The following is a 24,843-nucleotide window of genomic DNA, read 5'->3' on the forward strand; positions in this document are numbered from 1 at the left end:
ACTTCTGTAGTCTCCAAGAACTCTTCAGAATTCCATGGACTGAGAATGATTTCATTCACAATATGCGACTAAAAAATACTCTAAAACATCACCTCTATGAGAGAGAGAGCCTGAGAAGGTACATTTGATATTTATGGAATCATCCAGAATAGGTCCTGAGGTGACCTGAGAGGAGTCTGCCTCAGGGCTTGAACCAGGCAAGGCCCTATTTATGGGATTTTTTACACATGGCAAATACCCAAATGTGGAACTGAGCAGAGCACAGTTGGCCTGTTAGTGCCAACTTTCACATTTCTTTCAGTAGGAGCCAAAACTTGTCAGCAAGAATTTCTATTTTCCTCCTAAAACAGCATAATGAAGCTTACAGTTATGGAAAACACAGAGTATTTCATCTATCCTGAGTGAAATAAGGCTTTATTGACATTGCCTTTAAAATCCAGCTATAGCTGGGAATCTTTTCAGTCAAGTCAGGGGAGCTGAAATGGCCTCTGTGTGAGGAATGGGAATCTCCAAGTCAGCCTGAAGTGACTTCAAACAATCCAGTACCATCTGCAGTGCAGAAATGACAGATTTTCAGCACAATCTTAACTGAAATGTGCTGGCTTTGGGAAACTTGGATGAGAATCCTGATGTTCTCCATCTTTGTGGGGCTCAGAGAAGCCCCCAGCCCACCCAGCTCCTTTCAGTGCTCCAAGCCTGCACACAGCTCACGGCCAAACCCTGGCAGAGAGGTACCAACGCTAAATGGAATTGTTTATGCAGCAACAGGCCTGGACAAAACTCAATTGCTTTAAAAAAGCACCCATTTAGGGCAATAAATGATGTCTTTAAAACTCCCTCCAAATTAGGATCCATGGAATGCGACTCAGCAGAGGAACTGAGATCATGCAGTGGTGTCAGACTTCAGTCCAACATCGTTTGTGATGTCAGACTGCCATCAACACCAGCACTTTTGCTTCTCCCAAGGAGAGCAGCAGGAAACACATCCCATGGAATTGTCAGATTTGGCCATTCCATGCAGAGCACCAACACCAAGAGGGTCCATCCCCACCCCTGCCTCACAGTGTGTCAGGACCACAGGTCTGGGGGCTCACCTGAACCCCAGCTGGAGCAGGGTCACCTTCAGCCAGGCTGCTCAGAGCCTTGTCCAGGTGTGCCTCGAGGATCTCCGGAGAGCAGAGATTTCCAGACCTCCCTGGGAAACCTTTTGGACTGCAGCTCCCTCCCTGTGAAACTGCTTTCTCTGATCAAATTCCTTTGCTTGCAGCCTTTCCCTGTCCCCACCACCTGTCCTGTGTGTCCCCATCCCTGCCTGAGCAGTAACAGGGGGTCCAGGATGAATCAAACTCAGCACATCCAGGACATCACATGCTCCCAATTTCCACGCTTCTCCAAACATCCCATCATCCAGTCTGGATTTCCCCAGTTTAGCTTCAGGGATACCCTCGGAGACAGCACCAAAGGCCTGGCTAAAGGCAAAGCAACCAAAATCTGCTTCTCTCCTCTCAACCACAGGCCCAACCATTTTACGTCAGAAGGCCACAGTTTGCCTTTGGCAAATCCATGCTGATGTTCCCAACCATCATCCCTCTCATGTACCCATAACATGGCCTCCGGGGGGATTTGCTCCATAACCTTCCCTGAAAAGGTTCCAGCTCCAGCTGAGCTTTGTCTTTCCTACATCCCTACACTTCCAGGCAATTTTCTGCCTTTGATTCCAGATTCCCTGGGCTTTTATTGGAGTCCAGTTGGCAGCTCCTTCTTTATCCCTCCTGGTCTCCTGGACACACACTCTCAACCCCTGCCCTGGAGCAGACCATTGCTGTGCTTTGGTCCTTCAGGATCAAATGGTTTGCCTCTTGTTAACACACTCTCCTATGGAAACCTACAAAAATATCCCAAACAAGCCAAAGCCTCTTGTCCGGAAGCTGAAGGCTGGAATTCTCAGCTCTACTTGCCAGCCAGACACAGGCAATGAATTCCAGCCTACTCTGGAAACTCTGTGTCCTGCTTGTCACACTGGAGCTGCCACCCAGCACCCCCACATGGCTCAAACCCCACACGAGCACCAGGGCTGTGGTAAAAAGCTCCATGTCCTCCCTGCCCTGCAGGACCCAGTCTCCAGCAGACACACACTGCTGTCCTTCCATCCACTGATCCCTGTGCCACTGCTCCTGGCTGCCTCATCACCTCTCCAAAGTGAGGAAACATTGGAGTCAGCCTTCCAGGGTGACCCAATTCCCTGCCCCTCTTCCCTGAAGGACCTGCACCCATCCCATGGAGCCATCCCCAGATGTCTCTGTGATCCCAAAGCCTTACAGCTCTACAACTACACACAGATTTCTAATTCCTCCTCCCTGCTTCCCACGCTGGGAACAATTAATCACATGCAGCATGCCCTTGCTTGGACAGAGACCTTTTTTCATGAAAAAACTGAGCTTAAAGAAACAGATAGTTCCATTACAAACAATCCTGACACAGCTCCTACAGCACGGTATCCAACTCAATTCACTCTGAGATCTCACTCCTGTACAATTCACAACACAAAAAGTGAAAAAACCCAATTTTGTAGTATAAAAGTACAAGAGCCCCACAAAGCACCCCCCTTCAGTTGTGAAGGTGACACAGTGCATCTGAAAGGATGGTTTGAAATTGTTCACCCATAACACAGCATATTTGTTTACAGTCCAGGGCCGTGCTTTCCACAGTGTTCAGGCATCACTCCTGTTTTTCCCTGGTGCCTGAGTACTTGTCAATGCCTTTCACACAGGGTGACAGGGAACCATCTGCCTCCCTCCTCCTACTTGTTGCCACCTGTTCTTTTCCCAGTCCCCACATGGCAGCATGAGCAGGGCCAGATTCTCTGGACAAGGCCGGGTTACAGCACCAAGAAACTCCAAATACCTCCGTTACCCCAAGGGTCTCACCCACCACACACAAAATGCTGTAAAAGTGATGACAAGGAATGGCTCTGCTATAATTAAGTGTATCTGCTCCATAACTGGGACATCCAGGGGCTGAGCAATGAGGGTTGGAAGTAAAGCTAGCTGGGTTTGTGTAAAAAAGGGGGAGGAGAGATTTGAGGTTGCTGAGAAAGGCATTCCCAAAGCATGATGGAGATTCTGGGATAGGCAGGAGACCTCCATGGGGGCATCTGCAGGACATCAAACCACTCATCTCTTCATCAAGGAGGCAAAGAGAGAAGCTTTGAGACTCAAAAGCCCAAGTGCAGGGCAACGAGATCATTGAGGAACTTCCTTCTTTTAGGGAGAATTCCCAAATTCTTCCTGAAAGGCAGAGCAGGCAGCAGAGCCACTCCAGTGAAATTCTGAAAGGCACTGAGTGCCCAGGGCCAATATCTGAGAAACAGGGACACAGCTTCAAATCCCAAAGTGGTTGGAAAGCACATGAGAGGCTTTTCAAGTCCCTTGCAGAATTCTACACCTCATGTTCAGAACAGGGATAAAGAGGATTTAACTCAGACCATTGACTCAAATCTTCCTCCCTCTTCTATCCTTCCAACCTTCTCAATTACAAACACTCGTCCTAAAAGTCTCAGCTCTCAATACCATGATTCTTTCATATACTCCTTAAAAAGCAAGGGCTGTGGATTCTATATGGCAAATCCCTTCTAGATGCAAACTTTTCTAAATTTATTCACAGAGTTACCAAAGTTTAGAGGAAAAGCCACTCAAGAAGCCTTTCAATTCTGTGTTTTAGCATTTTCCAGAAATAAATCTCCTGTGTACTAAAAGGTACCCAGAACTCACCCCAAACACCAAAAATCCCAGCCTAAAATGTTGTCTGATGGATGATTTTATCAAGCTCATTGTAGGAGACAGAGTCACAGACAGGTTTCTGTGGGGCTGTGCAGAAGGTGAATCACCAAATTCCAGCTCTCTCCAAATCAGAAATCTGTCCAAACACAGACAGCCTCCCTTTGTAGCAGATGAATGTTTTCCCCTCACTGCATTTCAAACTTACACTGCCTTCCAGGAGCACAAAGTACAGATGTGGGACTTCACTTGGATGAGAGCACTCACATGGCCTCCCTGAGAAACTCCCCAGGGCTTCCACTTTCTCATTTGCATTTAGCTCATTCAAGATCAATTTGATAAGCAAAAGGGCTAATGAGAAATGGTTTGTAAATAGCCAGATGTTTGCCAATTCCAGCAGGAAGGAGAAAACAGAACAGCACGGGAAGGGAAGTGCTGCTAACAGGGAAGAACTTTGATGAACACTTAATCAACATTTTTCTCACTGAAGTTACTTTTCAAATTGGTAAAGTTGGCATTTCTCAGCAGCAGCTATGAAATAATTAAAAAAAAAAGTTTTCTGAATTAATGATTGAAATGCTCAGAATAGTTTTTGCTCAAATTAGGGGTTTGAATTTTCATACCAAGCCAGCTGCCACTACTGCATGTGGTACCTTCTCCCTCTTTCCCAGAACAGTTTCCTTCTCCACTGCTCAGGATTGAGAGAAGGTATTTTAAACCCCAACATCCATATTTCCTCCAGCTGTGATTGAGTTTTCACATATCACACACATTCCTCATGGCACTGCCCGTCACAGCCCCCCTGCACAGCACAGCTCCACTCAGATGCGTTCCATGGGGGTGTGCCACTGCTGGAGAACAGCATCTCAAGGGCCCCAGAGTTCCAGGGACACGGCCTTAGGTGTGTCTCTGCACCCACAGTGAGACTCCACCACTGCAGCCCAAATCCTCTGGCAGCATGCAAAAGAGAAAGGACATTATGAGCAAAGTCCTTGAGGACGGCAGGACAAGGTGCCGGAGCAGAAAGGAGAAACCGCTGGACAAACAGCAGGGGAGGGAAAGGAAGAGGAGTGAGACCACAGGAACTCCAATAACAACAGTGAGAGTCATTTATAAACCACTACAGGGAGCTGGGTGCAAGCACAAGCTTGGGCAGGGCTCCCAAAGCCAAGGCCATTCATTATTCAGAGTTTTAAACGTGGAGAATGTGGAATAATGCTTCCGCTGGAAGGGGCTGCAAACCACTCAGGTGATTAATGCACAGAGCAGACATTAAATTACTTTTAATAATTTTTCTGGCAATCTGATGACAGCAGGGCAGTGCTGGATGCAGACTTCTGACACTGCTCCAAGGCTGGAATCCCATGGCTCCATGGCATTAAAGCTCCTGACCCCAGGAGAGGGCACCCTGCATTCCCCACGTCATTGTGGGGAGTACCTGTGGCTCTTCAGCCAGCAGTGAAACACACCCAGATCCGAAGACGAATTCAGAGGAAGTAGCAAGTGCACAGCAACTCTACAAAACAACTGGAAAATAAACAGGAAATCTCTCCTTATGGCTCATTCCTAAGTTTACTCTCTGCACACTGGACACCAAACCCAGGGACAGCAGATTCACACCTGCTCAAGGTGTGAAGTTCCATCAAACCTCCAGCCATGGCTAAGACTGTTTCTCCTAAATCCTCTCCATCCAAATAAGAAAGAAATTAGAATTTAAAACAATCCCCCTCCAAAAAGACAACACAAAGCCCCCCTGGGTATAGTTTTAGTATTTTCTTGTCTGACTTGCCACCCTTTATCCTCTGTGGGTTTCTTCCCTGGGCTCTTAGAAATTATTTTTCAGAACTCTGTGACCTGAAAAAGCAAAACAACCTGATGCCTTAGAGATGATACTTGCAGTACCTCAATTTTGGGGTCTTTTATCATAACACCAATTGTTCTGCTTTGCAGGGCACTGTATGGGGAGCAATGGCAGGAGTTCCACTGATTGGAGCACAGAGACAAATATTTACTTTAAACTGCAGCTGTAAACCACCAGATGTGCAGCTGCAGTTTGCAGGAATGACAAAGTTGACTATTTTTACACTAATAGCAGAAAAAAGCTCCTGACACCTAAATGACTTTGATATAAAATATTTGGGGTGATTTGGGGTGTGCTCCATAGGTGCTTCTTTTCCAGGTTTGTGATTTTAGTGACTGTTTTCATTTTGGCTATTCTGCCATTGCTTGTAAACCTCAGCATGCAACATTTCTGACCATGTTTTATTATTGCACCAAATATTATTCAAAATACAGGATGGACCCTGTAGATTTCTTTCAATTCTCCTCACTAAGTGTACAGAAAACAGCACTGGATCACCCACAGGATTTTTAAAAAAATCACCCTGCTCTAGCTGAGTTATTGACAGAACCCACCATGTGGAAAGGTCCCTTGGAATGGTCCCTCCCCACTTTGGCTCTCTGCTGTCACAGTTTATCTTACCAAGGTCAAGTATTATCAGCTGGGCTCCAGCCTGTGCATTTCCCACATCGTTTTCTGCAATGCACTGATAGAATCCTTCATCAGACTTCACCAGCCCCAAAACTTGCAGGTTATGTTCTTTCTGAGGAGCAAAGGGAGAAAACATAACACTTAGAAATGGGCTGCAATTACCAAAACAATGGTGTCAGAAGGGCACGTTACGTGGCAGGAGAAACTTCTGACAGCAACTGGGAAAAGTGTGTTTGGAGCTCCCAGATCTCACCTCCCTTGCACTGAATCCTCATGTTCTAGTGGTTCAAAAAGCAGCAGAAGCTCTCATTAATGGCTATCATTTTCTAGCATCACACAGCACTGGCAAATCCTAATGTTTCCTCAGCTGTTCTGGTGGTTCTTTGGACCCTGACTGAACCTCACAGCCCTACAAGCCACGTAGAGCCAATTACACAGCCATTCATTTCTCAACTATGTCTCAGTAATGCCTTTCACTGCATCTAAAATCTCCCTGTAGAAGCATCCCTGTGCCAAACTCGCCATCCACAGCTCAGTTACATTTCTATTTCGGCTTCTGCTAGAAACTAGAATTTCAATGGGGCACAGACTGCAGCACACACAGCCAGTGGTCGTGGTGAGCTTGTACTTTGACAGTGCATTTTTGTCACCCTGTGTGCCTGAGTCTCCTGGAAAGTCCAAGCTATAAAGACATCAACTCTTACAATGTAAGCAATGTACATTAAAGGGATTCAAGAAACCATTTCTCCTCCAGGCCCCAAACATCAGTAGGACAAAAGCAGGAAGCAGGTTCCAGAGAAGAACCCAATTTCCATGACTGTGCGCAGGAGAACTGCCAGGCCAATGTCAGAGTCCAGGACATCCCTCTGGCTGCCCTGGCTGTCTCGAGACCCTGACAGGGGGCTGGGAGACCTTGGCATGAAATCAAAAACATCTGTGGCTTCATTTTAGCCCGTGGGAGAGGTTGCCAACTCTATATGAGGAATTACAAGCCAAAGGGGTTTGAGTAGTGTAATAGGTGAATTGACACAGGGTGGAAAAATAGAATTTTGAGGTTTTTAGAATGTGATTCAGGGGTACAAGATGGAGGAATCTGGGCATGTCCTAGCCTTCCTCTCCTTCGTCTTGCCCTCCGTGTGATGGTGACATTTTTCTATTGGTTTAAGGTAGACAAACACTGTCTGACATAGGTGATGGGTATTGGCACAAAACTGTAAGCATACTACATGTAGTTTAGAGTATATAATGTGGGAGCCGCCCGAGGCTCCAGGCAGACTGCCGTGGCTTCTGTACTAGACGGACCTCGGCTGGTCAGAGAGAGAATGTTACAGATAAAGAAAAATAAACAACCTTGAAAACTTGACTTCACGCATTCCAGACCTCTTCTTCGGCTGTGTGGGCTGGGGAACAGGGACTTTTACAATTTTGGGGTCATTCCAAGCAAAGCAGACCCCGTCAGGCCAACAGCCTGCAAACGTGCAAGATGGTCAGTGCACTCACCACGATTTTGAAGTAGTCGCTGGGGATCACCACGTCCCCGTTTTTGACCCACTTGACGGTCGGCGTTGGCTTCCCGGTCACCTCGCACTCAAACACGATGTCCATGGACTCGTGGGCGTAGATGTTCGCAGGGCGCTTCAGGAACGTGGGGGGAACTTCAGGGTGAGAGGAACAAAGAGAAGAAGATGATGTTACAGCCAGAGAAAGAGACCTGACAGTCCCACACACAGCCAGCTTGACACCAAGAGATGGACTGGGCACTCAGGCATGAGGGGCAGCAAGGGCAGCAGGAATTTGCAGCTCAGCTTTGACAGACCCTGACACCAGCTGGGTGACCACTTTTGGGCCAGCCTGGTCCAGTGGAAGGTGTCGCTGCCCACAGCAAAGGGCTGGGAATGACAGGATCTCTAAGGTCCCCTCCAACCCAAACCATCCTGGGATCCAGCCAGTTGGGAATGACCTCTTGCGAGTACATGAAAGAAGAAATTGAACTAAGGGGTATAAACTGCAAAGTTAAACCTCAGGGGGTTCAAGTCAATAGGAAAACAAAAGCTACAATTATATCAAAAAGTACTTTTAAGAATGAACGGACACAAAACCGAGATGAAAATTTCCCAGGGCACCGTGGCCTTGTGCCCCCGGGAAGGAATTGAGGTTATGAAACAGAGAGTGCTGCAGTGAGCCCAGGAGTTTCTTCTCTGGCCTGTGGAAGCCAGGGAAACAGGATGTCCAGGAGCAGCCAGGTGCTCTGTACCACAGTGATGACATTTCATGGATATACAGGAGAGGAGCTGTGTATCTATAACACAGCAGAGCAGAAGCTGAACATAAAATTCTATGAAGAACAGAAGTTCTTCACTTACAGCATGCACCAAAGATGTTACTCTGGGTTTTGGCTGCCTTCTATATGTCCTTAAGTCCCCAGAGCGAGATTAATTCCATCAAATATATTTAAAATCACACAAACTCTGAGATACAGATTTTTTGGGGACAGCAGCCCCAAGTGACTGGTGCACAGACACGTCACAGATTCTCCCACAGGAGCCTCCAGCTGCATCCAGGGCCTCTGCCCTCATCTGGCTCAGCAGCACCAAGCCCTGCAGGCACTTTAGGATACTCAAGGTATCCTAAACCTTGAGTATCCTCTTTAGAGAACACGCACCCGTTTATTTGTGTTTATTATGCTCCCAGCACAGGGCAATTCTCTTACTTGTGTTGGCAGCTTGGATTGTTAAGAGTTCCAGGAAAGCCAAAAGCAGCCTTTTGCCCTTTAATATTTAGCAAAGAAAGTCAATATGGAAGGGCCACGGGGTTTAGACAAACAGTTTACACACTTGGCCTCTCAGTGGGGTTTATTTGGTGCTGTGGATAAGGAATCCTAGGTCATGTTTCCTCTGAAATGATCCCAAAGGTTTGTAGGTGGATTTAATACTTTTAAAAACAGCTGGAGGCGAGCAGTTCCCCCAACCCCCCTTATGTTTTGGGTTATAAATAAATAAAGAGAACATTAATAAATGGAAATACTTTAGAGTAAGAAGGTGGTTTACCTCTCAGGTAAGGGTGCAAACCCACACAAAGCTGTACATTCACTGCTCGAACTCCCACACAGGAGCAAAAAGCTGGATGGGGCCGAGCCCAGCTGCCTATGCATTCAGACATCCCTTTCATACCAACTGCCCAGAAATTCACCAAACACACCATAAATTCCACCTTAAAAAGGTTCAGATATTTCTGTGCTTACTCTCTGATGGCTGCTACCACCACACGCAACTCTGACATTTAAAAACTCTCTTCTGAATTTATTTGCCACCAAATTGCTGTAATTTATTCTCTATGAAAATTATTTTTATCCCTCCTTGGTATTTATCCTCAGCACTGTTATTTATTACAAGCTGTGCTCCCTCCCTTCCCCTAACCCAGCCTTATTTTGGGTGGCTCAAGCAGTCGTGCTTGCTCTGCTCTGCTCTGCTGTGACAATTCCTCACACCCCCCTGGATGTGCTCCAGCCTGAATCCATCTCCAGAGCCTGTGGAGTTTCAATCATTTACATGGAATTTCAGCTGTGTCTCAGCAGTGCTTTGAAAAATGGCATAAATACCACGGCAGCACTGCAGCAAATCCCTCACCCAACCCATCGCTCTGCCTATGCCCTTCCCACATGCATCATCCCCTGCCAGCCTGGGACAATCATTGCCTGCTCATCGTTAGCCCTTTTTAACTAATGACTCATTTTGTTCAGCCTGCCTGATCAATAGTTTATGTTCTCATTTCCCTTCCATCTCTGTCTCTGGCTGTACTCACACACACGATCGATTCCTGCAGTGCTCGCAGAGTTGAAAAAAGGGAATACAAGAATTGAAAAAGTTGTTTTTCCATGAATCTACAATGCTTCCATTTCCAAAACATTCATTACAGGTGAGTTTTAATTCCTTAGCCACATATTAATCTTGTAAGAGAAACACAAAGAGACACAAGACAGTAGCAGTGACTGTTAAAAGCACAAAAACTTATGTGAAAAACTCGTCATGGTATCCCAGCCTGGTTTGGGCTGGACAGTTCCTGGAAGATCATTTCATCCCACCCCTACTTACACCTTCCACTAGCCCAGGGTGCTCCAAGCCCTGTCCAGCCCTGCCTTGGACACTGCCAGGGATGCAGGGGCAGCCACAGCTGCTCTGGGCACCCTGTGCCAGGGCCTCAGAATCCTCCCAGGGAAGAACTAAATGCCCAAACTGTATCACAGGAAAGTTCTGACTCTGCGCTCCCCACTAATGTTTAACTTGTAATGAAGACATTTGGAAAGAACTCAAATATTTTTGGCAACTGATATTGCTCCAAATTGGGACATCATCCAGAAAGAGGCATTACTTTTGAATCGTAAGAGGCAGGATTTTTTTGACACAATAATGGAAGTTGAAGTAGATACTCTCCTACCTACTCTCAATTACTTTTGATTTAGGAGATGAAGAATTTGAAACACCTTATTTTTTCAAAGTGACTTTGCTTTTCTGGCTCATGGAGCAAATACCAAGCTGCTCACAAAGGGATAATAACATGAGGAGTGCTCACTTTATCAATTACTTCCCAGTTAATGAATTAATAAATGATTTTCAAGCACACTCTTCTGGTTTAACTATGTCAGTGTTTAGCATGAACACAATGCAAGTACAGATGTTTGTGGTAGAGAAGTTCAAGTGATAACCAGTGAGCAAACGAGCCAATTACCACAGAAAACCATATTTGTAAGGGAAGATCGTGTGCTCTGTTGCCAAACACACAATTAAACTTCAAAGACAACTTGGCAGTTCAGCCCCCTCTTCGTGTCAGCATAGAACAACTCCTGAAAAGGCAAAATGCTTGAACAGAATTTCACACCCCCCAGGGAGCCCTGCCACCCTTCTGGAGACTGAAGAAAATATTTTGATCACAACAGTGATCAAAAGATTAAGAAAAAAACCCAATCCAACCTACATCAGCACTTGATTCAAACTTCTAAGCTACATCCCAATAAAGGTGAAATATGTGAAAAATAAGATGCTTTTTTAAGCCAATAGCTCTAAAAGGATGGGAAGAGCTGAGGAACTCCACACATGCAACAGGAATTGCACCCAAGGTGATGTGGAAACAGGAATGGATGCTGGACATGGATCCCATTCCACAAGTACAGGTGATCAGAAGGAAATGGAAATGAATTCCTGTGGTCTGTAGCTCTGCTGTACAGGAGGAACACAGTCTCCATTGGACACACAGGTTGTAAAGATCATTTTAAAAGACTTATTCTCTTTCTAAAAAGCATTACTGAATCAGCTGTTGGGCCAAGCACAGCATCCAACAAGCCCAAAGTGATCGGGACGAACCAGCAGTTCCAAACACCGCCAGGACAGAATCCATGACTGGTTTGGGTTGGAAGGGACCTCAAAGCCCATCCAGTGCCACCCCTGCCATGGGCAGGGACACCTTCCACTGGACCATGGTGCTTCAAGCCCCATCCAAGCCAGCTTGGGGCACTTCCAAGGACAGAAACACTTCCAGGACTATTCCTGAAGCAGTGTTGGAACTCCAGTAACAGCCTAAGGCAGCCAGAGGGCTGAATTTCCAAACTGGAAATGTCCAGGACAACACTGAAGAACCATTCCTGCTTCCTCAGCCACCTCCACATGCCCTCCATCCCTAGACATTAGGAGTGTGTCTTCCAAGGTCAGCCAATGAAATCCCAGTCCCTGCCACTCCTCCCCATCCCCTTCCTCCCACACTTTTGGCCATTACCAAGTGGACATGGAGTGCATCTCCAGGCACCCCTTCCAAAAGCATCTGCTCATTCCAGAAGCTTCCCCACAGCCCAAAGAGCACAAATACAAACTTAGCAGAGTGGCCACATTTTCCCAGTGTATCTCAAATAATCCTGACTCCAGCATTCCTGGCCAGCTCCATTTATAACCCATTTCTCAGGGATGCTGGGGGCACAATCCCTAGCTTGTATTTCAGTTACAAATCTGGATTACCAGCAGTATTTAAAATTGACATTTTACCATAAAGACCATTTCATATCAGCCTGAAATGGTCCACAGGGATTTTATTTCCTCCTCCAGGGATAACAACCTATTCCATTAGGATATGCTCCAAATCCTATTAGAATCATTATAAAGTTAAATGCAATTTTCACAACTGCAATTTAGTTTCTAAGAAGGATCAAACTGCAACATGACCATCACCCAGTTAATCCTTCCCCTCCTGTCCCTCCCGCAAAACACAGAAAAAATGTTTGAATTGATGTTGGAAAGCAGAATTTTTTGATTATTATCTTTTAATTCAGTGAGTTAGTGGTATATAAATTAGTTGGTTTTCTTCAAATGTATCCTGAAAACAAAAAAAGGAATTTACACTTTAAATGAAAATGGGGAGTCATAACATTCTTTCTTAAAAAACAGCAGAAGTATCTGGATAATACCTGGGGGGAAAAAAGATATTTAAACCCCAAAACTATGCTGTAGGCAAGACAAAGTCTTCCCAATTCCTGAGCACAGCTATGATGTCCTTAACATACTTAAAACACACTTAATATGCAGCTACAAAATTTGCAAAGCAAACACAAGCTGACAAAAAGGGAAAAATAGCTAGAGAAATACAGAAAAGTGTCAAATTAATGTACAAGAATCAGCATATCAAGACACAAAAAGGTTATAAAAATGTAAACTACTACCGCAAATTTTTTGCGGCAAAACCAGAGTTGCAGTTTATGAACAGTTTCAGTGGCAGTGACATTCTCTAATGCAGTAAATGGGGGTTTTTAATATACATTTTAGAAAATTAAAGCCAATGTCCCTAGGGAGAAGTGGTGCCTGTGGCATCCTGACTGCTGGGAATCTTCCCCTCTTCTTCAACAGCCAAAGCAGAGGGGGTCAGGTTTGCCTGCTCCAGTGAGCTCGTTAACCTCTGCTCTGCAGCTGCAACAGCCCCACATGAGCATTTCATGGGCCATGTTTTGTTCCTTTGGACTGCTCAGAGCTTTATGGTTTCCTTGGTAAATGCCAAACTCCAGCCCCATGGAGAGCTGGTTCGAGTGGTGACAGAAGGGCAGGGCTGAATCAAAACAACTGTTTTATATTTACAGCGAACAGCTTTCATTCAGAAATTGCTTAATATGATCCACGCTTCAGAGACCAGCCCCAAATCAACATTCCAGAGGCAGAAACCAAAACCCAATATTCAGTGCTAGGACAACAACCAAGAAACCAGGTAAGTGTGAATAGTACAGCACAAATATATAGTATAATTATATTGATCAATTAGAGAGTAAAAAACTCACGCTATATTTCAACATATGTGGGTTTTTTTAAGGGAGAAATAATATATTGTATATTTATGGAGCAGGAAGTAATAGCACTAAGGTTCACAGAAAAAGGCCTGAGAAACAAGGATTTTCTCACAAACTGCACATGAGTCCCAATATCACACTGGGATGGAAGAACTGCCCATGTGGAGTCTGGCAGCAGCTCCCTCCCCTCCCTCCACCCAACACACCCCTACCCCCCCACATTCGAAGGAAAACGTGAACTCTGATTTACAAGAGAACAGTGAAAATGATCAATGAGTCAGAAAATTGGCTCCAAAAGAAAAATGGAAGAGCTGGAATCAGTTATTTGAGCAAAGGCAGGATTATGCAGCCATGGAGCTGGACATCTCAAATAGGAGCTTAACAAAGAAATGCTCAGTGCTGCAGAAAGGAAATTAGTGTATATAAATATATATATATATATATATATATATATATATATATATATATATATATATATATATATATATATATATATATATATATATATATATATATATGTATCATTCCTGTGCAGGAGGAATGACACAGGACTAACATCTCCATCCCTGCCCTGTCCTCAAATAATACTCCAAACAATTAATTGCTCACTCTTGCATGTTGGGATGGAAATGGGATTCCCTCCCAGCACGAACTGCAGTAAAATCCAACAGTCCCTGAACGCAGCCATGAAGAAGCTCTCGTGTGCAGCAGCCCCATCCCCAGCAAGGCTCCTGTGGAGAGCTGTGGGCTCCAGCCTGGCACTTTGATTGCAGGCAGGCAGAGCTCTGGACATGGATCCACAGCTGGAATTGCCTGGGAAGCTCTCTGGGTGCACAGATGTGCAGCAAGCTCTCAGAGCATCCCGTACGTGAGCAGGATTTTTCTTTCTGTGTTCTTCACTTGCCTTATCACTCACAGTCCATTCAGACACCAACTGCATGTTGGCAAGAAACCTCTGCCAAGGCTGGCCCAGCATTCCCCACTCCCCTTAACCCTCTGTGCACAGATCCAGTGTGAGCAATGTCCCTCCTGACTGCCCTGCTCAGCCATGGAGCCAACGGGCACCTGCTGCAGGTGTGGTGCCCGCTGTGCCTCAGCCCCCAAACCCACCCTCAGGGGCTCCTCGTGAGCAGGACATGTCCAGGGACACCAACACACAAAGGGGGCACAGTGCCACTTGGCAGCCAAGGCCAGGTGTCCAGAAGGGACCAGAAGAAAAGCAGAAAAGCAAAATATCTCCAGATATTCTCCCAGCATGGAGCAATCCCTGGCTGAGTGATTTCCTGAGAAAGAGGAGATACCTTTGTGTTTTCTGATCCTGGTTAGATTTTGCCTTTAAAAAGCTGCTTTCTGGCTCCAGGTGAGCCTTCAGCAGCCCTAAAGATCACAGGGATGAGCTCCATGAGACACCACCGGGGAAAATTTACCAACTTTTGTGTGTTTTGGAGCCAGCCAACCATGGGATGTCTCTTGGTTCTGGCCAATGAAGAGAAACAAGCATTCCTTTCCATCCTTCTCCCCACAAAGCACTCACGATTTATAGAACAGAACAGAGTTGGACACAGCCCTGAGCACCCTGGGATAGTGGAAGGTGTCCCTGTCCAGGGCAGGGGGTGGAACTGGATGAGCTTTAAGGTCCCTTGCCACCCAAACCACTCCATGATACCTGTTACATCCTACACCTGGCTCCATGGCCCCTGTTACACCCTACACCCCCTCCATGATCCCTGATATATCCCACATCTCCTCCATGATCCCTGTTACACCCTACACCTGCTCTGGCTTTACTACCCCCAAAAGCTTTGCTGTGTTTCAGAGAGGAGGGAACAAGAACTGCTCGCCCCATTTGACATCCAGGACCAGCACAGATTTAGACAGCCCCATCATGATTTTTCTGTTCAGGTACCTATTCCTTTCCTAACAATTCCTACTATTTCATTTGGTTTTTAAGATCTTGTATTTTCCAAAGACCTGCATCTTCCAACTTCAGTATTTCACAGCCATGCTAAGCCCCAGGTCAGAGACCATGGCTGTATTACAGAAATGGGCAGAGCTGCATTTCCCTGTGTAATGCACGTGCAGTGCATTGAACTCCACCGTCATTTCATCGCCTGCATGTTCCTTACATCACAAGGTGTTCCCAAAGTTCTTCACCAGCACCATTTGTTTCCAAAACCCCAGTGAACTCAGAACACCCCAAATCCCCTTTTCCACAGTCAGTAGTGCAGACTCAGCTTCACAGATAAAAAAACCACCTCATTCCCCCTCTAATTTCCTATTAAACAATGAATTCATTCCCTTTTTCCTGCAGAAGGGAATTCACTCTGACTCACAGCACCAGTGTTTGAAGCTCTTAGTGAGTGACACTGTCAGAAGGGCTCTGGGGAAGGAAGGGCAACAACATCCTGCAAAAGGTTCTCCATAGCAGAGTGTGGCTTTTTCCACACAAAATACACATGGATGGATTCAATCATCTATCAACACTTTATTTTAATTTTTTGTCGTTTTAACAGGTCCAGACATCAGATTAACTCATCCACATTTTCCCAAATCTCCCCCAAAAGGCTTCTAAAACCCTTATGTCACACTGACCAAATCTCCTTAGTCTGATTTTTTTCAGTCTGCTGATTTAGGTGCTAGGTTACACAGCACTCTTGGGAACTCAGGATTTCACACTTCAGCTCCTCAAGAAATGTAGAGTGAAGACCATCTGGTCCCAATGATTCCTCACTGTTCACTTCAGGGGTTTGCTCTGAAATAGATTTTACTAACTGCAAGTTCAGGTACAGCCTCCCTCCAGCTCCCTCTATTTGAAAAGATAAAATACAATTTAAGACAAAAGTCCCCAATTTTGCAGAGAACACAGACAGCAGGAATTCACTTTTCTGCTTCAGGCCATCTTCTCACCCCTTTCTCCTCACACTGCACCACGTGCTGACCCAGTGCTGTCCCTGGCAGATGTCCTAGCTCTGACAGGCTTGGAAAAAACTATCACAAGATTTGTATGTTATTAGCAAATGACTGAAAGTTTTGTATTAATTTACTTGCAAATAAACAGGAGAATAATAATTCCTTTCCCTTGTCCTTAGGAGCTCCCTGGGGAGGTTTGGAGATGGGTTTTTTTCTCTTTCCAGGGTAACTTTTCACTGGTGTTGGGTGCTCACTGTGAACACAAATGCCACGTGCCCAGTATTTGTTTAACCTCTTTGGCTGTACCTTTGCTTTGTGTTTTTAGTAACCTTCCTCAAACTATTTTATTCTTAGTTAACTTCTATTACACAGATCCCCTCTACAAAACTAAATGCTGATGGATGCCATCACCCAGGAATGGCCATCAGTTTACAGCTCTAGTACCCTGATAAATTTTGGGTTTGAGCCTGGATTCTCCATGTTTTCCATGACTACAAGGCCATTATCTCTGGTGAGGGGTTGGAATCATTGATGTTGGGGCAGAAGCTGATGAGGCCTGGGCAGGGAGGGACCCTCAGTGCCAGGATGGTGCTGAGCTCCATCAGAATAGAGGAGTGAGGGGAGCTGGGGCTGGAGAACGTCTGTGCCCAAAGTGATGCCTTGTCAAGGCTGGCCTAGAACAGAGACTAGAGGAGCAGGGATTTATTACAAGGCAGCACAAGAGCCCAGCCAGGGCTACACCCAAGATGAACCAAAATGGTCACAAAATGGACCACAGGTCATGGGGTCTCTCACTTTTATAAGTTCTGGTCCATTTGCATATTGGAGTTAATTATCCAATTACAGCTTTAGGTTATGAAATCCCATCCTGCTTGTTTTTCTCTCTCCAGCCCACGTTGTTTGTGCTCTTGGGGCTGAGATCTGGATCCTCTGTCCTTGGTCCCCAGCTGGAGCAGGAATTGTTTTGTCTCCCTGCTCTGTGAGGAGAGCTCACCATCCCATAATATGAAGCCCAGACCCACACACTGGGGATGTGGGTCTGAAAAATACAAAAGCTAAACCTGAGGCGTCAATAGAAACACACACAAACCACTCCCTTTGCCTGCATGGCTGTGGAAGGGCTGTTCCTGGGGGACAAGCACACCTGGGCCCCCACAGAGGTGGAGAACAGCAGAAGGAACTCCTGTGTGTCTCAGGATGACAGACACCAGGTGGGTGCTGCTCTGACCCACAGCATCCCCATAGATCAGGGCTGTAGGATGGAAACCCCACCCACTCTGAGCTCAGGGAAGATGTGCCAGGGCTCCCTCAGCTACTCCCTGAAGGGATGAAACACTGACCTTAGTCCAAGATCAGTGAAAAGCTGCTTCCTTAGCACTTTTCAGTGGTATTCAGCAACAGGACAGGAAGCAATGGGCATAAAAATTAAATCACAAGTTCCACCTCACTCTGAGGAAGAGCTGCTTTCCATGAGGGTGCAGAACCCTGGAATAGCTGCCCGGGGTGGGGGGGGTGGAGTTTCCCATGTTTGGGAGACATCCCAAACCCACCTGGATGACCCTGAATGGACTGCATGGTCTCCAGAGGTCCCTTCCAATCCCAGCTGTTCTGTAAGTCTGTCAAGAGTATTTGGCCCCACCAGTGAGTGTCTGTCCTGTACTAACCTAAATTGTGATGTTTTACCCACAACAGGAGAACACACAAGTGAAAACTCAAACCACCTGTGGACTGAAGATGTACACATTTACAGATTCCTGTTTCCTTCTATGGGAGAGTTTTGGCCTCAATACCTTCTGCACTTGTCACCTCTCCTCCAGTGCTCCCAGTAAAGCCCTCCATGTCCAAAGACACCAAAGATTTATTTCCTTCTTGTTCAGACTGAGCCCACCCTCTGTGGGAGGGCATCTCCCAAAACCTGCAGAGGCACAGGCTGGGATTAACCTGCTGCTCTTGGGGTGAACTCCCCAATGAAGGAGGAACTCAAACAAAAAGCACATGACAAAAGAGATTTCTATATGGAAATGAGCTCACCAGATGACATGGAAAAGCTTATCAACCGTAATAAACTAGAGCAGAGCTCACTCAATGCTTATCAGAGGGTATTACTGATTATCATTCGAAGCGAGCCTTCCACACAACTTCTCGGGTGATTTTTAGAAGTAAAAACCTTAATCTAGCCATCAATAATGTAAAACTGGTACATTCATTATTTCTCTGTTTTACTAAGCTCTCCTTCCCCAGCCCTTCTAGGAGAAATCTTGCCTGTTTGACCCTGAATCTACTCCAAGTACCATGGAAACATCTGAATAACAAGAACGCTCATCAAAATTTAAACTTCTTACAGCACTGCCAAAGGCAATGAAATTTTTATTGCATTCCAGAGCCCTCATTTTCCACACGAAGCCGAGCTGGAGAAGAGGCCTCAGACAGCCCTGAGCACGACAAGGCCCAGAGCCTTTGGGGCCTTGTTTCCCATTTCCAGCTATTTCCAGGCAAAACCCTCAGTCCCAGTTCCCACCATGCTGCCTCTGGTGTCTGTTTAGGTCCCTCCTGCTCACTCCAAACAAATGCCCAGCAGGGATCCTCCATCTACCCTGGGACTGTTTAGTGGGAGGATGTGCAGCACTGCTGCAATCACTGTGAACAATGCAGTGTTACTTCAGGATTTAGGGATGTTTATTCTGGATACATATGGATATATATGGTGAATATAGGGCCAACTCCTCCCTCCACCCAGAATGACACCCAAAGCACCTCTTACTGAGCAAAGAAGTGCTTTATAACTGGAATTTGGAATATGGCACATTTCCCACTTTTATTTTCTTCCTTGAATCTTTCAAAAACTCAAATACTAAATTTACAATTGTTCAAATAATTTTGATATGTGAAGATTAAAAAATAATAACAACAAAACTGTTGGCTTTGTTGAAGATGACAGGGAGATGCCTGGAAAGCAGTGAGGGACTGCAAAGCACCATGGAGGGGGAATGAATGGCCCTGGATGTGACAGTGCCCTGGAATCCCAGGTGCCTTCCCCAGCCCCACCTCTCTGGTGGGATTGGGTGGACATTTATGGAGCAAATCCCATATTTGAGAGGTGACTGTGGCCCCTCAGCCCCATCTCCAGGGCAGTCACAGCTCTGAAGGGACAGATTATGGGATGCATATTCTGAAAAATCAATGCTGAAGTGTCTCACACTGGGCACTAAAACAGCTGGATACATTTCCTCTTAATTTTTCTGTGTCCCAGTCAATTTTTTAAATAGATTCAATGCCACTTCATTTCAGCAGAGAGCAAAAATACATTCATTAGTGGTTATGAATGATTCAGGTGCCATGGAGCTGAATACCAAAACAGGAATAAATATGGATTTGAACCGAGCAGTATAAATAAATCATGGGACTATCCCCTGAATAAGGAAAAATATCAAATATTGAATATTTTCTCAATAAAGTAGCACTGTGAAGTTTGTGCAGTGCACAAGGCAGTGAGATCCTGGGGAAAAACAGCAAGAGAACACATATTTAAGAATTTCGTAACTCCATCCCATAAGAAGGGGAAAGAGAATGTGACAAATTAAAGACAGCAAGCCTTGACATCCCATATCTTTGAATATTTCCCAGTGCAGCCCTCACAGTGAGGGAGTTCATTTGTGTGCTACAGACTGAGGCGCTCCAAAGGCCAGGAAGGACACACATTTTAAGATTATTTCAAATATTAAGCTGTTTGTTCACTGAATACAGATTGCCTCAGATCATCTGGGGAAAAGACAAACTAGGGCTGGTAACAGTAAAAAGAATTTATGGGATCAACTAAGCCCCTCTCATGTTCACCAATAGCTGCTGCTGGATCCTGGCACTATAAAAAATAGCTTTTTCCTGATCAAGTTCAAAAGAAAATAGAGAGAGTTACGGCTGTTCCGTGTTTTTGTCTTGTAATGACACAAATTCTGCAGGCTGGCTTTCCACATCAATTCCAATTCCCTTCCAGCTCAGTGAATGCAGGCCCATCTTCACATCAAAGTCCCTTCTAATTTACAAATCCCAAAAATAACCTTAATTACAACCCACTTCAATAACAGCTTCCGTGTAAGGAACAAGCAAACAAGACTCTGCAGCCTGAAAGGAACAACTCAAAGGACTCAATAAAGGCCCAGATAAACATGCCTGGTATAGTGGGGGAATAAGGGTGGACTGGCTCCCATGAAAGCTGGGAAAAGAAAAACCAAATAAATTTAACAGATTGGCACAAAATAAAGAAAAAATGTGCCGTTCTTCTCTGAGTCATGGGATGAGGGGGATACAAGATGTTTACATGGAGTGAGAGAGGAAAACGGAATAATAGAAGAGAAATCTATGGGGAATTGATAAATAATGGAGAAACCACAGAGGAAAGCCCAATCTGCCTGGAGAACAAGGCATTGCTCAGGGGAAATAACTATTCTCACCCTTTGCTGAAATCCCCTCAGCCATCTGCCTCTGGACACTGTCAGAACACAGAATCCTGCAGCAATCCCTGTCAGGGACCAGAGCTGCCACCCTGCCTGGCTGTCACCATCCAGCAGGAGCTCTTGGGGGCTCTACCAAAAGAGATTATCATTTCCTTTTTACATTTTTTCATCTTCAAATGGATTCTAATCACTGAGGCACAGAAAGATACAAAATAAACTTGGAGAAATCTTTGTAAACTGTGCCATTCACTGCACAAAAATCTTCTAATTAATCTTTCAGCTTTCCAGAATTACTGAGGGTGGACTCTGGGGCTGCTTCTTGCCACACTGCACAGGTACAAATTTGCCTTTACAATCTCTTATGTTGAAACCTGGCCCAGCACATGAGGCCAGTGAGAGCAGCAGGAATTCAGAACAGCAATTCAGGAAAGCACAGACCCCAGTGATGTTCTTTTTTCTTAAATAAAATCCAGTAATTTGGGCAAAGGTAAAGAAATTGAGACAGGTGTTACAGATCAGGTGCACACCTCAAATCCAAGTTTTTAATATTTAAAGTTTGTGATATACTAGAAAAGAATTTTTCTCTCAAAGAGAAACAGAGCATTGACACATTTTAACTACAAATTAGTAACAGTTAATAGATTAGGACGTTCTAAGAGATTTCAGTACTCAGGTTTCAAATTAACAAATTAAACAGTGACCACTTTAACAAGGCAAAGGAGCCTCCTTATAAAAACACTGGTCAATAATTGTAAAAGACTATCTTAGAACAGTATTTTTGGCAAGGTGGTACAACAATGGATCGCTACAAGGGAAAGATGGTCTTCCAAATGACCCAAATTTTACCCATCTGTGCTGTTCCAGGCAAACCAAAGAATCCTCTAGGTTGGAAACAACCTCCAAGATCACTGAGTCCCACCATTACCCCAGCACTGCCAGATCCATCACCAAACCACAGCCCCAAGTGCCACATCCAGAATTCAAATATTCCCTTTAATCAGTGAGATCTTCCTGCACTTCAAAGAATTTTCTCTTTTCCTTGGGAAACAACAATCAACAATTACATTCCCATGTGAAACTAAAGAAGCCAAGTTCCAGTTTTCCAACAGAACCAGCTTAACATTTGAAGCCACAGTCCTTTACCCAAGTAGTCCAAGTCCTGATTTAACATTAGTGTGGTTGATGTGCTGATGCAGAGCTCTGCTAACAGCACCAGCAGTCCATGGAAACCCTTTGGAGGCTCCATAAAAAGTTTTTTTCATGTGCTCCAGCACTTGCTTACACCCAGGGGAATTTTACACGAGTTACCAGGTCCATTGTGAAAACCCTCAGCTCCCCTGCTCCATGTGTCTGCCTGGACAATCTGAGCAGCAGCAGCAGGGGGATCAGCAGCTCTGCAATCACTCCTCTAATGGTTAATCACACTAATGATCGTTTAAGCAAATTAGCAGAGCAAGAAGCATGCACCGTGCAGACTGAGTGTGTGACTGGGAGCAAAAGCACAGCCAGTGCCAAGGACAGAGCCCACAGCTGCTCCAGCCCCAGAAATCTGAGCTTGTGGAACTGAGCCTCCTCCCCAGTGGTTCTTTTCCTTTCCCACTCCATGCAAATTCCCAGACAGCAAAGCAAAGCTAATAGTTTCAGCTAATTATTTAAAGCACAATGATTTGAACCTTATGGTTTCTTCTGAAGCCAAGAGAACATACCAGGGTGGTGGTAATGAACTCTTATTTTTCTACTATCTTCCCACTGGAAGCACCTTCCTAAAATACAGTCTTCCCTATGTGGCATCTTAGTCTGTGCTACAAGAAACAGGCAAAAGATAAACACTATAAATCAGAGCTATGTTAGTGTTAACATTGTCAGTAAACAAACTTATTAATTATACATGTACTGGGAAAGCTGAAAAAAAATTATTTGCCCAAAGGGGAAAGGAAAGGCAAAATTATATTTTAAAGATTCTGCCCAAAGCGTGGCACACAGCTTATAGTAAATCACTAGAATTTAGTGAAATGTTTGTTCTGCAGCCCTGACTCAGCTCTCAGAGCTGTAGGCTGCTAAAAACTCACCTCAAAAGAGACTTTCAGTACAGAAAAGTGACCTATTTGAAGTTCTACTTCAGCTTCTTTGGTTCCTCCCTGTGCACAAAGCCTCCCTGAGCCTCCTTGCCCACAGCAGCTCCATCCCTGTCTCAGAGCCATGGGATGGTGGGGAAGGGGCCAGTCCCAACCCCTCAGAGCCCTGTCCAGCCTGGCTCTGGGCACTGCCAGGGACGGGGCAGCCACAGCTCCCCTGGGCACCCTGTGCCAGGGCCTCCCCACCCTCCCAGGGAAGCTGTGGGCCACAATTCCTCACTCACCCAGGGGCACATCACCAAATCCATGACTCTCCAGAGGCTGGGATCACCAGGACAGGGTCTGATGCTTTGCACAAGCCCAGGCAGATGATTCTGTTGCTCTTCCCTCACTCACCTCATTTCTCTTTGTGCCTTCCTGCAGTTTCCAGCAGGATCTGCTCCATGACCCTGCTGGGCACTGAGGTGGCACTGACTGCCCTGTGCTTCCCAGGGTCTTTCATGAATGGTATTCCATCAGGATAACTAGCAATAATTGGAGGCTGGAGCTCCAAAACACTACAGAGCTCATTGAGTTACAGAACATGAAGCAGAATTATTTCCAAAGGCTGCCAAAACTGTTGCATCTCCTTCAAGTCCCATTCCACCCTGCCACATTGCTATGGAAAAAATACATTTTCCTGCCTAAGGGAACTGCTCCTGGTGCTTGCTGATCCAGCTTCTGACAGACAAGCAGCACTTCTTGCAGGCAATACAAAGAGAAATCCTGAGCAAACCTACATTCTGTGCATTAACCTGTCAGTAATGGGAGGTTCCAGGGAGCCTTTCAAGCATTGTAACTCAGGATGAGCACAAACCCCCTTTTATTCAAATTGTGTTCACAGAACCAAGTGCCTTACTGAAGCTAAAACCATCTGATGTGAGAGACACACAACCTGGGGAGTGGCACTTCCAGAGCACAAGGTGCTTTGAGGTACCACAGCACAGCAATTCATATCCTCACCTGCAAAGTGCTTTCTTTCACATTATACTGAGACTACATTTAAGCTCCTAAGGATGTGAAAATAGAGATCACAGATGCAACCTTTGAGTCAGCACTTGAAAACAAGCAAGACCAGCAGAGCTGCCAGAATTTGGGACTGGTTAGAAAAATATTCAATATAAAAAATAATGTTCTGCCCTTCATTAACCATTAACCAGCCTGCTTTGAGCCTGGTTTCCTTCTGTGATTATCTTAGATCCTGTTCCCATTTCCCTCCAGGCCTGCCCCCAGCACCCCTCTGGAGAGAGGACCTTGAGGAGCACAAAACACCTTTATTAGGCAGCTCACATGTGCCTCCAAGGCTTCCCATCTCCTCCAGAACACGTGTTTAACTTCCACTGGCATCATAACCAAACCCTGTTTACTCCAGGAACACAAACTGCACCGTGCTTTTCCTTTAAATTATTCTCCTCACGAAGATAAACTAATTAACTGCAAGACTACGTAGGGAATCAGCCAGCACAGATAAGAGCCCTCCTCCTTCCCACAAATTACTGGATTGTTTCATCTCTGCAACTTTGGGAGAAACTTCCCTGCCAAGGACTAGAGTCTGGATAATGAGACATCCAGTAATGGCAATAATCTGGCTCCCATTAGAGAAATCAATCATCTGCTGGATGAGACTCAGCTTAACCATCATAAAAATTTAACTTGAAAGAAAGTATATTTCACTTTATGGTATGGACTCTCTCTCTCAAGACTGATTGATGTGTGGTGTTCCTCAGCACTTCCACTTTAACATCACCCTCAGTTTTCATCACGAAATTTGGTGGTGTGAAAACAG

General features: G+C 45.4%; 1 protein-coding gene across 9 annotated transcripts in view; it reads right to left on the reverse strand.

The window, feature by feature from the left end:
- NEO1 (neogenin 1) overlaps positions 1 to 24,843 on the reverse strand; it is a 164,371-nt gene that overhangs the window by 52,246 nt on the left and 87,282 nt on the right. For all 9 annotated transcript variants that reach the window (XM_053955283.1, XM_053955285.1, XM_053955282.1 and 6 more), the window contains exons 6-7: positions 7,768 to 7,922; positions 6,259 to 6,379 (exon numbers count right to left, since the gene is read on the reverse strand). In XM_053955283.1, the coding sequence (XP_053811258.1) occupies positions 6,259 to 6,379; positions 7,768 to 7,922 (276 nt within the window). The remainder of the gene's footprint in view (positions 1 to 6,258; positions 6,380 to 7,767; positions 7,923 to 24,843) is intronic.

This window comes from Vidua chalybeata, chromosome 13 (genome assembly GCF_026979565.1).
Source record: "Vidua chalybeata isolate OUT-0048 chromosome 13, bVidCha1 merged haplotype, whole genome shotgun sequence".
Classification (NCBI taxonomy): Eukaryota; Metazoa; Chordata; class Aves; order Passeriformes; family Viduidae; genus Vidua; species Vidua chalybeata.